This window comes from Amphiura filiformis, chromosome 12 (assembly GCF_039555335.1).
Source record: "Amphiura filiformis chromosome 12, Afil_fr2py, whole genome shotgun sequence".
In the NCBI taxonomy this organism is placed as follows: Eukaryota; Metazoa; Echinodermata; class Ophiuroidea; order Amphilepidida; family Amphiuridae; genus Amphiura; species Amphiura filiformis.
The window spans coordinates 47103247-47115907 of record NC_092639.1 but is presented as its reverse complement, the minus strand read 5'-3'; the positions used below and the strand labels follow the sequence as shown (position 1 = coordinate 47115907).

Below are 12661 nucleotides of genomic sequence, written 5' to 3'. Positions count from 1 at the left end.
GGTCATGTAGTAAGTATAATTCTCCATATCTACCATGTATACAGTCTCAGGATTGCCAAATATTGAATACTAGTAGGATACCCGTTTGTAATCGGGAGGGTTAGTAAACGGGGAGTATCAATGGACCTGCATCATAACTCCCCTCCAAAATACCATTTTCTAATAGCTGATCCTGTCTTTTCTGATTGAAAATAGATCAATGTGGAACAGCATTTTCCAACTTGACCACTTTTGGACCAATCTACCTGTCGTCGCCACATTATCCAGAAAAGTACCGAGTTAAAACGGACTGTACTTGGACTTTTAGTGCCGATACTACTGGGACCTATGTAGTTACCATACTTGACTTAGAAACAGAGTGGTGGGATAGGCTCACAATGGGACTTGGCTTAGTTATAAATGAAAATATCGTAATGCAGTTCTTTTTGTGGGATTATCTGAAGACAGCGTTGTTTAACACAACGGAAATGTGGATCGGATTTGCATCCAATGATCTGGTACAGTTTCGTGGCTTCTTAATAGAAATTGAAAGAAAAGAATATCAAGGTTAGTAAATAAGATGTGGATCGGATTCGCATCCAATGATCTGGTACAGTTTCGTGGCCTCTTAATAGAAATTGAAAGAAAAGAATATCAAGGTTAGTAAATAAGATGTGGATCGGATTGCGTCCAATGATCTGGTACAGTTTCGTGGCTTCGTAATAGAAATTGAAAGAAAAGAATATCAAGGTTAGTAAATAAGATGTGGATCGGATTCGCATCCAATGATCTGGTACAGTTTCGTGGCCTCTTAATAGAAATTGAAAGAAAAGAATATCAAGGTTAGTAAATAAGATGTGGATCGGATTGCATCCAATGATCTGGTACAATTTCGTGGCTTCGTAATAGAAATTGAAAGAAAAGAATATCAAGGTTAGTAAATAAGATGTGGATCGGATTGCATCCAATGATCTGGTACAGTTTCGTGGCTTCTTAATAGAAATGGAAAGAAAAGAATATCAAGGTTAGTAAATAAGATTCATGCTGTTCTTTATTTGTGATTTTTATGTTTTCATGAGATGCAAAACACAAAAGCAAAGACGACAGAAACATTAGCATACCCCCGCCGACATACATACAGATACAACCAAAAAACCACCCACCCACATCAACCCCACAGACGCACCCCTACCTACACTCGCGCACATCTTTATCCCCAACCCCATGCCTCTACCCCTACCCACAATACACACAAGCAAAACTAGATTTATGCAATTGTTTGGACTGAGTTAAAAGTTGAGTTTTCTTCGCTTTTCAGTTTCCTGTCATCCGGAAGAGCAACTCTGTCACAATGGATATGGCTGCTTAGATCCAGCTCTTGTTTGCAATGCAATACTTGAATGCATCGACGGCTCAGATGAGTGGTTCTGTGGTATGCATTTTATATACTGCGCCTAAAAGTATCCTTACACTTCTTAAAAATCGTAATTTAAAAACTAAACCATATATAGGTAAATTTAGTTTTGCAATAGCACTATCTAATCCTGCACTATCTAATAATGCCACCCCATTGAATCCAATGTGACAAAAAAGTGACAAACTGGCCTATACACGCCTAATCGGGAGGATGCGACTACGATGCATAGCCGCTATGGACAAAAACGGTGGCCACACAAGATATTGATTGGATCAAAGAAACTTAAACAAAAGAACCGAAAGAAATTGAAACAATAGAACTGAAAAATAAAATAAAAAGTTGTGAAAAGTGCAGGCAAGAAGAAAATTAAATAAACACTTACTGCTTTAAATAACGCTTGACTGAAAAAAAACCACCTGTGTTATCTCTTTGTTGCGTTTGTTGGAATCTTTTAAAACTGGACCTTCGTCCAATCAAATGCTTGTAACTTTTCTCCTTGAGGTCACATTGATTCAATGGGTGTCATAATGTGCAAAATTAGATAGTCCATCTATTGAACAAAATAATTTACCCAAATATGGTTTAGTTTTAAAATTGGGTATATTACCTTAAATTGAACAAACATGTGCACATCGGGCCACCAAAGAAGATATCATCAAGAAGGATGTTCTGGAGCAGATAACACTGAAAATTAGTGTGCGTTATTAGAATGATCCATTGTCTGTGCTTAGACCGTTTGGGGCGCTCTGCAGATTCAATGTCTGTGCTTAGACCGTTTGGGGCGCTCTGCAGATTCAATGTACAGGCAAAGATTGCTAAACGTTCACCGGCTTTATTGCCAATTTTAATCATAGTTTAAGAAAATGGGTCATAACTGATCGATATCTTCAAGTTCCCGTTCGCAAAGCAGCAGATTTACTCCTAGGGTTACGTTAGTAATAGAAAAACTGTGAACGTTACTGCTGAATTGAGAGTTTACTGCTTAGCAAACACCAAATTTGCATATTTCTTGGAATTATCCTCTCCACGTTTATAGAATTAAAGATCGCTGATTACGGGATATTTGATGTTTGATGTTTGAATGGTAATTAGAACCACTTGAAAGATATCATCATCCTGTGTATAATCAGATCCTTCGCTAGGAGAATTACGGGGGTACAAGAACCATAGTTGCAGAGGTGAACGCTCCATGATGGTAGGCACATTAAAGTGTGTCCGAAACGTTTACAAAATAATCACAAAGTTGAACAATAAAGACAATATTGCTGCACAATAGTCTCATGTATTTATATTCAAATGTATGGGAAGACCACCCGCTATATAGAAGGTCACTTCGAGACTGACTGTCTACGTGCTGTTATGGCAGCGCGGAGATGGTCACGTGCATATTTATAAAAACGTATTTATAAATATAGCCGAAGCATACTGTTAACAAACATCTTTATTATGCTTAATTTTGTGATATCTATGCTGTTTATCCTACAGACTATTGTCCTAACACCACAATTACGATACAACAAGACGAAGTTATCGAAATCATCTCACCATTTTACCCATCCTATTACCCGGATGGTGTTGATTGCTTTTGGTTTGTAAAGCACGAGATACCAAATGGGTATCTAGTGGTTTCTTTTCTCACCGTAAGCCTTCACTTTGAAGGCGATGTACTCACTATTGGCATAGGAGATAAAATCCAGGATTCAGCAGTGATATTTCGCCTGAGTGGAAGTGCTGCTCCTCGAATTGCTACCGTAAATGATTCCGAGGTTTGGATACGGTTTACAACAAATTTGGTCGGACAAGTTAATGTCATTGGTTTTAATTTGAGAATTGAGTGGATGGATGTATTTCGTAAGTTAGTGTGTCATCAAATAATTCCTAGATGTATCTATAAACATTCACCGAAAATGTTTTTGAATCAAATTTTAAAATCAATTTATATTCTAACACTTTTCTAACCCTCCCCTAAGGGTTTTCATCTGTCATAAACTAAATGTGCGTCTTTACGCCCAAACGACTTAAGCTAATCGTTGACAAGATACTGTCATTGGTTTTAATTTGCGAATTGAGTTAACGGATGCATTTCGTAAGTTAGTGTATCATTAGTTAATTCCTAGATGTATCTATAAACATTCACCGAAAATGTTTTTGAATCCAATTTCAGAATCAATTTATATTCTAACACTTTTCTAACCCTCCCCCTAAGGTTTTTCATCTATCATAAACTAAATGTGCGTCTTTACGCCCAAACGACTTAAGCTAATCGTTGACACAAGTTATAATTAAAGACAGAGATAAAAATAATTTATCGCGTCTGATGTCACTGTCAATTACGATCCTTGATTGGTTTACACAGGTTAATCAGCGCGTAAAAGGAAGACCGATCTATCTGGTGCTGATCGGAGAAAGGGAATAGCAGCAAATGGCGAAAAATTACGTCCTTTTACAAGGCAAAAAGCAGGTTTTCTAGGCATTGTGGACATGGTGCCTTCGGTTAAGAAAGTTTCCTACTATAAAGACCTAACTTTTGAGATGGTTTGCATGTCGAAAGGTGCAAAATTAACAATAAGGCGCCCGGTTATAAATCCGCGTTCAGCAAGTCATCATCACGACACTTGTAAACAAACCGTGCTCGAGTTTGATTGACAGATGACGTCAGACGCGATAAATTCTCTTTATCTTTGTCTTTCATTATAATGTCATTGGTTTTAATTTGCGAAGTGAGTTAACGGATGTATTTCGTAAGTTAGTGTGTCAATTAATTCCTAGATGTATTTATAAACATGCACCGAAAATGTTTTTGGATCCAATTTTAGAATCAATTTATATTCTAATACTTTTGTTTACTAGTGTCCTGCAATGAAGATGAATTTCTCTGTCACACTGGTTATGGTTGTTTAGAACAATCTCTTGTATGCGATAGTCAGCCTCAATGTGTCGACAAGTCAGATGAAAATGGATGTGGTAAGTGATCACGGTGATATCTGGAAGCGATGGTTTACCTCCATTTGGCTATATAAGGTTGTGCGCAAATAGATCAACCTGTAGGCGACTGCTAAAATGTCTACAACATTGTTTTTGGAACAATAATTAGCGTAAATGGTTAACATGCTTAACCTTAGAAGGGGGTTGTACCACCCCCTAAGGTTTTTCATCCGTCATAAATAAAATGTGCGTCTTTACGCCCAAACGACTTAAGGGGAGGCGATCTTTTGTGCGTAATTATAAAGTGCCAGGGGATTCACTCTAGCATTATAAAAAAATATTTGAAGAAATCAATGAGCCCTAGGAATAAAAATTGTAGTGTAATTCACGCCAGACACAATTTCTTCTAATGACAAAAATGAATTTTTGTAATCGATCAAAACCAAACGTTTTATGCCAATTTTGAATTTAGCCTGAATCCGTAAATATGGCACCTCTCGCCCTTTTTCAGGTCAAGGCTGTTTTTACCATTATGCAGCGAACCATTGTTGAAGCTATTTCACATACATGTTCAAAACACTCTAGGGAAAGAATGTGGCCATATACTGCTGAAATATCTTTTGTTGATTTCGAATGATAATGTCTTAACGTCGTAAATTTTAAGGTCAAATTCCTAAAATCAAAACAAAACATTGCGACGCAGATATTCCCCGACTTATGCAATTTCATCATCGTATCAGTGTCTTTCTTATTTGTTTGAGGCCTTTTCCAAACATTCGTGCTATTTATGCATAAAACGGCCAATCTATCTTTACAAAATGCATCATTTTTATGTAAACAAAAGGCTAAAGATAGCATTATGAGATTTATCTTTTATTATTACACACTTCTGATCATCTGCCTCCGTGGCCGAGCGGTAAAGACCGGGACTGATAATCAATGATGCTTGAAATCGTTGGTTCGAGTCCCATCGAAGCCTGTGGAAACTTTTTTGTCTTCAAAATTCATGATCGCATTCCGAAATGAGTTACTTGTCAGTAAATCGTGTATCGTATCCTTAAGCTAATCGTTGATCCATCCTTTGCGCTAATTTTAGTGATAAAACTTTACCCCCAGCTCCATAAAGGGTGTAGGTTGGTGAGGCCCTTTATAGGTTTGGACAGAAAAATCCATGATTTTCATTTCGCTCTTGTAAAATCATTCCAAGAGATATTGACTTTTTACTTGTTAGCTTGAAACAGTTATTTCCTTTTATAAGGAGAAATTTCGGTGAAAATCGCATATTCGTAGAATTTTAGCCGAAAATCAATTTTGCCTATAACCATCATTAGTTCACAAAGTTATTGCAAATGCAAGCAGTCAACGCTGGTCGTTGTGGGAGCCTTTAACTTTCAATATGATCCATTTGCAATGCTTTTGCATGAACTAGTGTGACTTTACCAAATTAACCTAATATGTTTGATTATCATCCGGTTACCCGAAATATGTTATACTTGTAATTTCCTATTGTCCCTAATATTGTACTAGATTTGTGTGGAGATGCACATCTAGACATTGGAAGTCTTACATCCTTCAATCTGACGTCTCCAAGATATCCTCACCAGTATCCGTTACCCCAAGATTGCCTGTGGATGTTGACCGCACCCAAGGATAGCATCGTAGCTGTAGAATTCATACATCTGGACACAGGCGTTGATTACGACAAGCTGTTCATTGCACCAGTTGAGACAATTATTATGTTCGACTATGATGGTTACTTTGATGGTGTTTATCATCTTTACACGGGCATATTAACACCGCGGGCTTTGGTTATAACTCAAATGCAGTTTCAGATTGCATGGGATCCAAGCGTGTGGAGTCTAACTAGCAATACTGGGTTTGCGCTGTATATTTCATTGAAAAACACTACTGGTAAGTGATTAGTAGTTCTTTGATATTGTGAGGCAATTCATACCATGATGAACTGTCAACTAATCCAAAATGAAAAAAATGTCACATTAAACAAATCATATCTTGTTGTAATGTTTTTATTCCTCCTGTAGTAGTTGTCGTTGTCGTCGTCGTTGTATCTGGTTCTATTGATGCTCCTAATTTAGGAGTTATCATCATTATTACCAACGTCATCCTTATCATTATATTATGAAGAAGATTGAATTGTTACTCAAAGCGTACAACAGACGCAGATGTGATGTTTAAAAACTTTATTATATTTTAAATTTACTTTATCCAGGGACGTGTGACAAAGATGACTTCGTTTGTCCTATACAGTTGGGTTTAATGTGTTTATTTGCCACTCAGAAGTGTGACGGACGCTCCCTTTGTCCTGACGATAGAGACGAACAGAATTGTGGTAGGTTTATACGGAAAGATAAAAATGAAAAATGATTTTTAAGGAAGCTCATCGTAATTAGCTTAATATCTTCAAATACGTTACCTGTGGTACCGTAAGTTCTCATCCATTATTATTGAAAGGTTTAGTTCCCGAATACGTTATTTATATATCTGTCCTTGACATGGTTAAAAGCGTCAGTTTGTCATACAGGCAGGTACCGTGCAGGTGTGGAGGCATTAACATCAAATGACTTACCTAGTATCTTCGTAAATGTTGACAGTTGGTTACATGTGTCATGCTAGAGGCATGCTCAATCTAGAGTATTGCTGAAGGACTTAATATTCTTTTTTCGTTGGTGAAATACCCGTTATGACAAATTACTCAAGGGATATGTAACCTGAATATTAAGTTCTTGATACAATAACTACTTGGAGGTGATAAAAGAATCGATAATAAAGAGTCATGGTGTTTTTATTCTTTACCAAATATGAAGGACGATGTGGCGTCAAAAATATATACCTCGACCAAACAGAATTACAATTTAACATGACGTCACCTGGATTTCCCGCCAGTTACTATCCTAACCTTGAGTGTAAATGGACTATTTTGGCGGACGACCCCAACTTGATTGTAATTTATATCAAAGAATTCCAGCTCGAAAGAGGATTTGATTTCATTACGTTCGGGAATGGAGACGAATTTGGGCGCGAAACTATTGGTAGTCTTACGGGAAAAGTGAAAGTGAGCACAATAACATCGTCTGCGTCTGTAATGTGGATTGCATTCGAAACAGACGATACTGGACATATGAATGGATACCGGTTTGAATTGGCTCAAGCATCGTCTAAAAATCTGGGTAAGGAATCTGTATCTGTGTCCTCGCGTAATATCCGTACATGTATTGTATACCCGACTACCTACATTGACCCAATACACACATATTGTACATGGAAAACACTGTGACAATACGTAGTGTATTGTCACGGTGAAGACCGTGCTTGGAAGAGTATGCTGTATGCTAGCATACGTATGGTCACGATGTATCCCATTGTCAAAATACCACGTACTTTAGTACAGTAATAGCGCCCTCTTTTTGGGTAATATAACACTATAGAATATAAAAACTAGTATTTTTAGAAGTTACATTTCAAGGTCGTTACATTAAGGTTACTCAAGGTTTTAACATTAAGGTTTTAGAGACAGTCCGTCACCCTTAAGGTTACTCATTGTTGTGTGTTGATGCTGGGGCCCAGTATCAACCAAAAACATCAAGGCCGCAAGAAAGCAAGAGTAACCTTAAGGATGACGAACTGATAACGAAAATTCTGTTATATTTACGGACAGCTCGTCACCCATTTCATAGGTCTACTTTTACATTTTTTTTACTCTTTACCCCATAATTTCCCCCATTCTTCAGGCCCTGCCCTCTATCGGGGGCTAATTTATAGTTTAAGCTTGTTTGCTATTGTTTTTGGAGCAACATTGTTTCTTTATAAGCCTGCGGCGCAACCTTAAACAATATTGTCTTAGCAATATTGTCTTTTGAGATAACTGGGATTTCATTTGCTGCTTAGTTTAATTGGAACACTTTGGGAACTACCCAAGGATTCTAAGTTATATAACGAGTCATGGTTAATGCTTTAAGCAAACCAGGTTTGGTACATGAAGGTTCGGATATATATGTTTCATAATCAATTACCTGAAGAATATAGAAGACAAGATCTACATTTGAAACGCAAGCTTATGCCGTAATAGCTCAGAGAGACGAACGCGAAATTGTTGAATCAATTCATTGACAATGAACGTCCCAGTCAAAATCGAGAAGATGGAACCATGATAGACTAACGGCACCCAGTACGCTGCTTTACAGAAATCTTTGATCATTCGCCATTTTGTGACCCAAATTTGTGCTTATTGATATGCGATGTATTGTGTATATATATATATTGTCTTACCTTGTGCTTCATAGATCCTTGTGAATATAATGACTTTCATTGCGCCTTCGGGTTTTGTGTAAAATACAAAGCAAAATGTGATGGCTTTTCTGACTGCGTCATAAACAATGCAGACGAACACCGCTGTGGTAAGTTGGATTTTTAGAAAGATTTTTAAAGGTGTGTGGCGTATAACCGCTTTAGGCACCAGGTTTAGCTTGGTTCTATTTTCCCGCTATCTGTGCCCCGGTGCCTTTTTCGATCGGACCCTGAAGATTTGCTATCGGATTTTTAAAATTTAAATAAAACACGACAGCACTTTTCAAATCTTAATACTAGTCAGCGGTTCATATCGGAGAACCGATAGCGCTATAGGGCCAAACTAAACGGGATACCTTACTAAAATGCATGTTAAGAATATTATTTCAGCATTATTGTCTTAACGTATAACAATAAGAAATAGACAAACGCACGATTTGATACCAATGTCTTTTTTCTTCGAAAGCATACATCCACTGTCCTGGGTCGTATTTATGTGATGAGGAGCCAGGTCTGAATATCTCAAAATGTGTGACATATGATGAGGTATGCGATGGACATATAGGATGCCCTAGAGGCGATGATGAGAAACAATGTGGTAAGTATGAAATAATCAGTTTCCGAATTAATAATCGTATTCACAGTAATTTATCATAGAAAAAAACCGATAGTTTATGTACGCGCATTTTTATACCCAAAACGTCCAATGTCGTTCAATATTAACAACACAGTAGTATTTTTAAAGAAAAATTCACGAATTTAAAAGTTGCAGTAAATTGTATTGATTTGAAGTCAGCGCGAAGATAATGACGAGTTTTACAATGCTTACGTAATAACCTAATAACGCTGAAAATGCAACTTTTACATTTGTGTATTTTTATTTAAACGCTACTGTGTTGCTAATATTGAATGACATTGGACAAATGGGTTATATTAAAATGTGCGTAAATATACTAACGTTCTCTCTATAGATGTTTAATTGTTGTAAATACGATGAATACTTTAGAAGCTATAAGTATATCTCTAACGGCTGTGTAACGTATTGTTAAGGCTTTATAATCGTCATGTGTGTTTGGAGAGCATGTCTGGGAAATAGGCAAAAAATAGTCGCATGCGCGGCAAAAGGTTTACACGCGCCGCAACATGTGCAGATGGAACTGTGGTGCCATTACATTACAGTGATCACTGCAATGAAAAAGTACAAATTGAGTGCAAAAAGAGTGAAAGTCAGACTTTCAAAATAGTGGAATATCACTGCATTGGAGCGGTCACTGTATAGACACTCCATTAAGAAGTGAAATTTCACTCTTAAAAATTTATTAAGAGTGTTGTTTTTAATAATCATGAAACGATGAAATGAAATCACTAGAATATTATAAATATTCGCTATCATGCTCTACTTATGTGATTTTCAAATTAAACAGATGTCAAAAAGTGCCCAAGTGGTTGCAAGTGTTCCTATTCAGCTCCTGAGCGGTTAGAAGTTTTCTGCAAGTTTGGTTGGGGACTGATTACCATTGCTAACTTGTCAAGAACATCAGTTAGACTGTAAGTATACTAGTCATAAAATTATTGTTACGTTCATTTCATATTCACTGCATTTCATGTCACAATTAAAATAAAACCCGTTGTCTGACTATCAGGGCAACCTTGCAGCCAAATTATCACATGTTGTCCCCAATTGTCACCGATTTATGTTCGCCTTCTGAAAAACAAATTACTTTTGGACGTGCTCACTTCGTAGTAAAGTCAGTTAGTCACATTGCGGGCATTTGTGGCACTATTTAAAACATAATTCATTTCACATGCATGTATCTCGCACAAGCTCACACAAAAACATAACAAAAGTCTATATAGTAAGTCTCGCCTCGAGTTGAGAGTGCCATCCGTCTTCTACGTGTGATTAGGTATAGCATGGAGATACTCTTAAATTCAGATGAGACACACTAGGAAAATGTTTTATTAGTGGACGAATGCCTAATTTGCATAAATCTAAAATGACTACTAAATGCAAGAGGAGTTTCAAAGTTGGTACAAAGTTTGGCCCATCTTTGATGTACAATTCTTTGATGTACAATTCTTTACCAAATGTTAAATATTCGGCTAAGGGGTTAAAAATTTTACCCCTGCATAAGCGGCTATGTTGGATTTATGCAACTAAAGCACTGTTCAGGTACGTTTTCGTAGACTTATGCGAGTAGGATGCATGTGAAAAATGGGTCCTGATGCAATTAGTGGTGGTTCTATAACTTGATCTGACTATGGCCTTGAGAAAAACAAATTATATTAATAATATTATTGCTCAATTTCTAGTGAACTGTCAAACGGAGGTGCGAATTTATTACGCCCTGGACTGTTTAAAGGACTTTCTCAATTGCAGACTTTGTAAGTAAAGTAACTTTTTTTTGTATTTATATTGCAATTGTTAATAATTTTATAGCCCAACGGACATTAACAATGACACTAATCATAAATATATATATATGGAATCACGTTGAAAACTCTTAACTCTTAAGTTAGCTCTGATATGCCAATGGCTCACTGCTACATCAACTTCAACATCTACGGTCTGTTTTAAAGGCCCATTCAGTGATTTGCTCATCCGGACGATCGTAAAAATCATCACATTTTGGTACCTTTGTCATTGTCATAGATGTGCTAACATAGCTTGCTAGTAGTTCAGACGGAAGCCGTGTATTTATAACAAAATAAGGTATTTACGTGAATCTGTAATTTATACACTGACAGTATATAAATTAGTTACACGTATTTGAATGGTGCTTCAACTTCGTCAATGTTTTCGTTTTGTTGCCAAATCTTCATTTCATAATACCAAATGACAATATGAATAATTTATCCTTCACTTTTAAGCAATTGATAAACAATTTAAATTTAAATTAAAAATTTTTATCACTTTCGGTGGGGTCACTGAATGGGACTTTTAAAAATGCAGCGTAGTTGAAATCAAAAAAAAAGTATACATTATGGATAATAATTCCATGTATTTGCACTTTGGTTGATTGATAATTAACCGCTGTCGATAATCTCTAACTTCAACTCAATATCCAGGTCACTACAAGGAAACAAGATTGATTCACTTGACAGAGGGGTATTCGCAGGACTTTCCAATGTATCATGGCTGTAAGTTTAAAGTTTTACCGTAAATATAAGGAATGTCCATGTAGATAAAGAAATGTCCATATTTACGTTATTTCATTTTATCCTGGTGTGTTCTTGTGGAAAGTAGAAAGCGAGTCACTTCTGTTGTTGTTGTTGCTGTTGTTGTTGATGTAGTTGTTGTTATTTTAATTCAGCTTTGTATTACCGTTGTCTTGCAGTGACCTCTCGAACAACACTGTATCTACGTTGAACAGTTGGACCTTTGAGGATATGCCTTTACTGCAAGAATTGTAAGAATGATATTTACAAAATAGATCGCTAACAAATTGCGTTTTGCACGAGACCACTGTATTATCGTGTTGTTCAGAATGTTACGTAATAATGTTTATGTTAAAAAATAACGTTTTAATTGTTTGTTTGTTTGTTTATTTCTTCTTTATACTGGGTCCATATTCAGGGGAAAATTTAAGTATTCCCTGTTCTTCCATATGGCCCAGTTATTACATACAAAAATACAAATAAATAATTACAAAACACTTATAATCAACTCCAATTCTCCAGAACGGTAAAAAAGAACTTCATCTATAATAAATATACATTGTATAAATGTCGTAAATAAATGTCCTATAAAAATATGTTGCCTTATTCTCTGCGCTTTGACCCTTTTATGATTTTCAGATATTTATGGAATGTCCAACTCGCACACATTTATGCTGATGCATTTTTGGGAGCCTCTTTACTTCGTACTCTGTAAGTTAATTACAAAGAGGACTATATCATGTATTTAGGCAATCAGAGATACAGTTAGAATAGTCAGTAGGGCTGACAGGGGATAAAGTTTTAAAAGTGCCAAGAGATCTAAAAGCTCTGTTTTGATTGGTTACTGAGATGTTTATAACATGTACTTAACCAATC

At 36.4% G+C, this 12661-nt stretch overlaps 1 protein-coding gene across 1 annotated transcript; it reads left to right on the top strand.

Moving 5' to 3' along the window:
* Positions 1-377: 377 nt before the first annotated feature.
* LOC140166857 (tolloid-like protein 2) lies at positions 378-8405 on the top strand. Its single transcript, XM_072190346.1, has 8 exons — positions 378-546; positions 1298-1411; positions 2882-3247; positions 4247-4360; positions 5849-6232; positions 6552-6671; positions 7147-7509; positions 8359-8405. The coding sequence occupies exons 1-8, from the start codon at positions 378-380 to the stop codon at positions 8403-8405; spliced, it is 1677 nt and encodes a 558-aa protein (XP_072046447.1).
* Positions 8406-12661: the final 4256 nt, after the last annotated feature.

Coding starts and splice junctions, on each gene's coding strand:
- LOC140166857 (XM_072190346.1), top strand. CDS start 378: ATGGGACTTGGCTTAGTTATAAATGAAAATATCGTAATGCAGTTCTTT. Junction 3,248..4,246: donor TGAGTGGATGGATGTATTTC/GTAAGTTAGTGT, acceptor TTTGTTTACTAG/TGTCCTGCAATGAAGATGAA. Junction 6,672..7,146: donor TAGAGACGAACAGAATTGTG/GTAGGTTTATAC, acceptor CCAAATATGAAG/GACGATGTGGCGTCAAAAAT.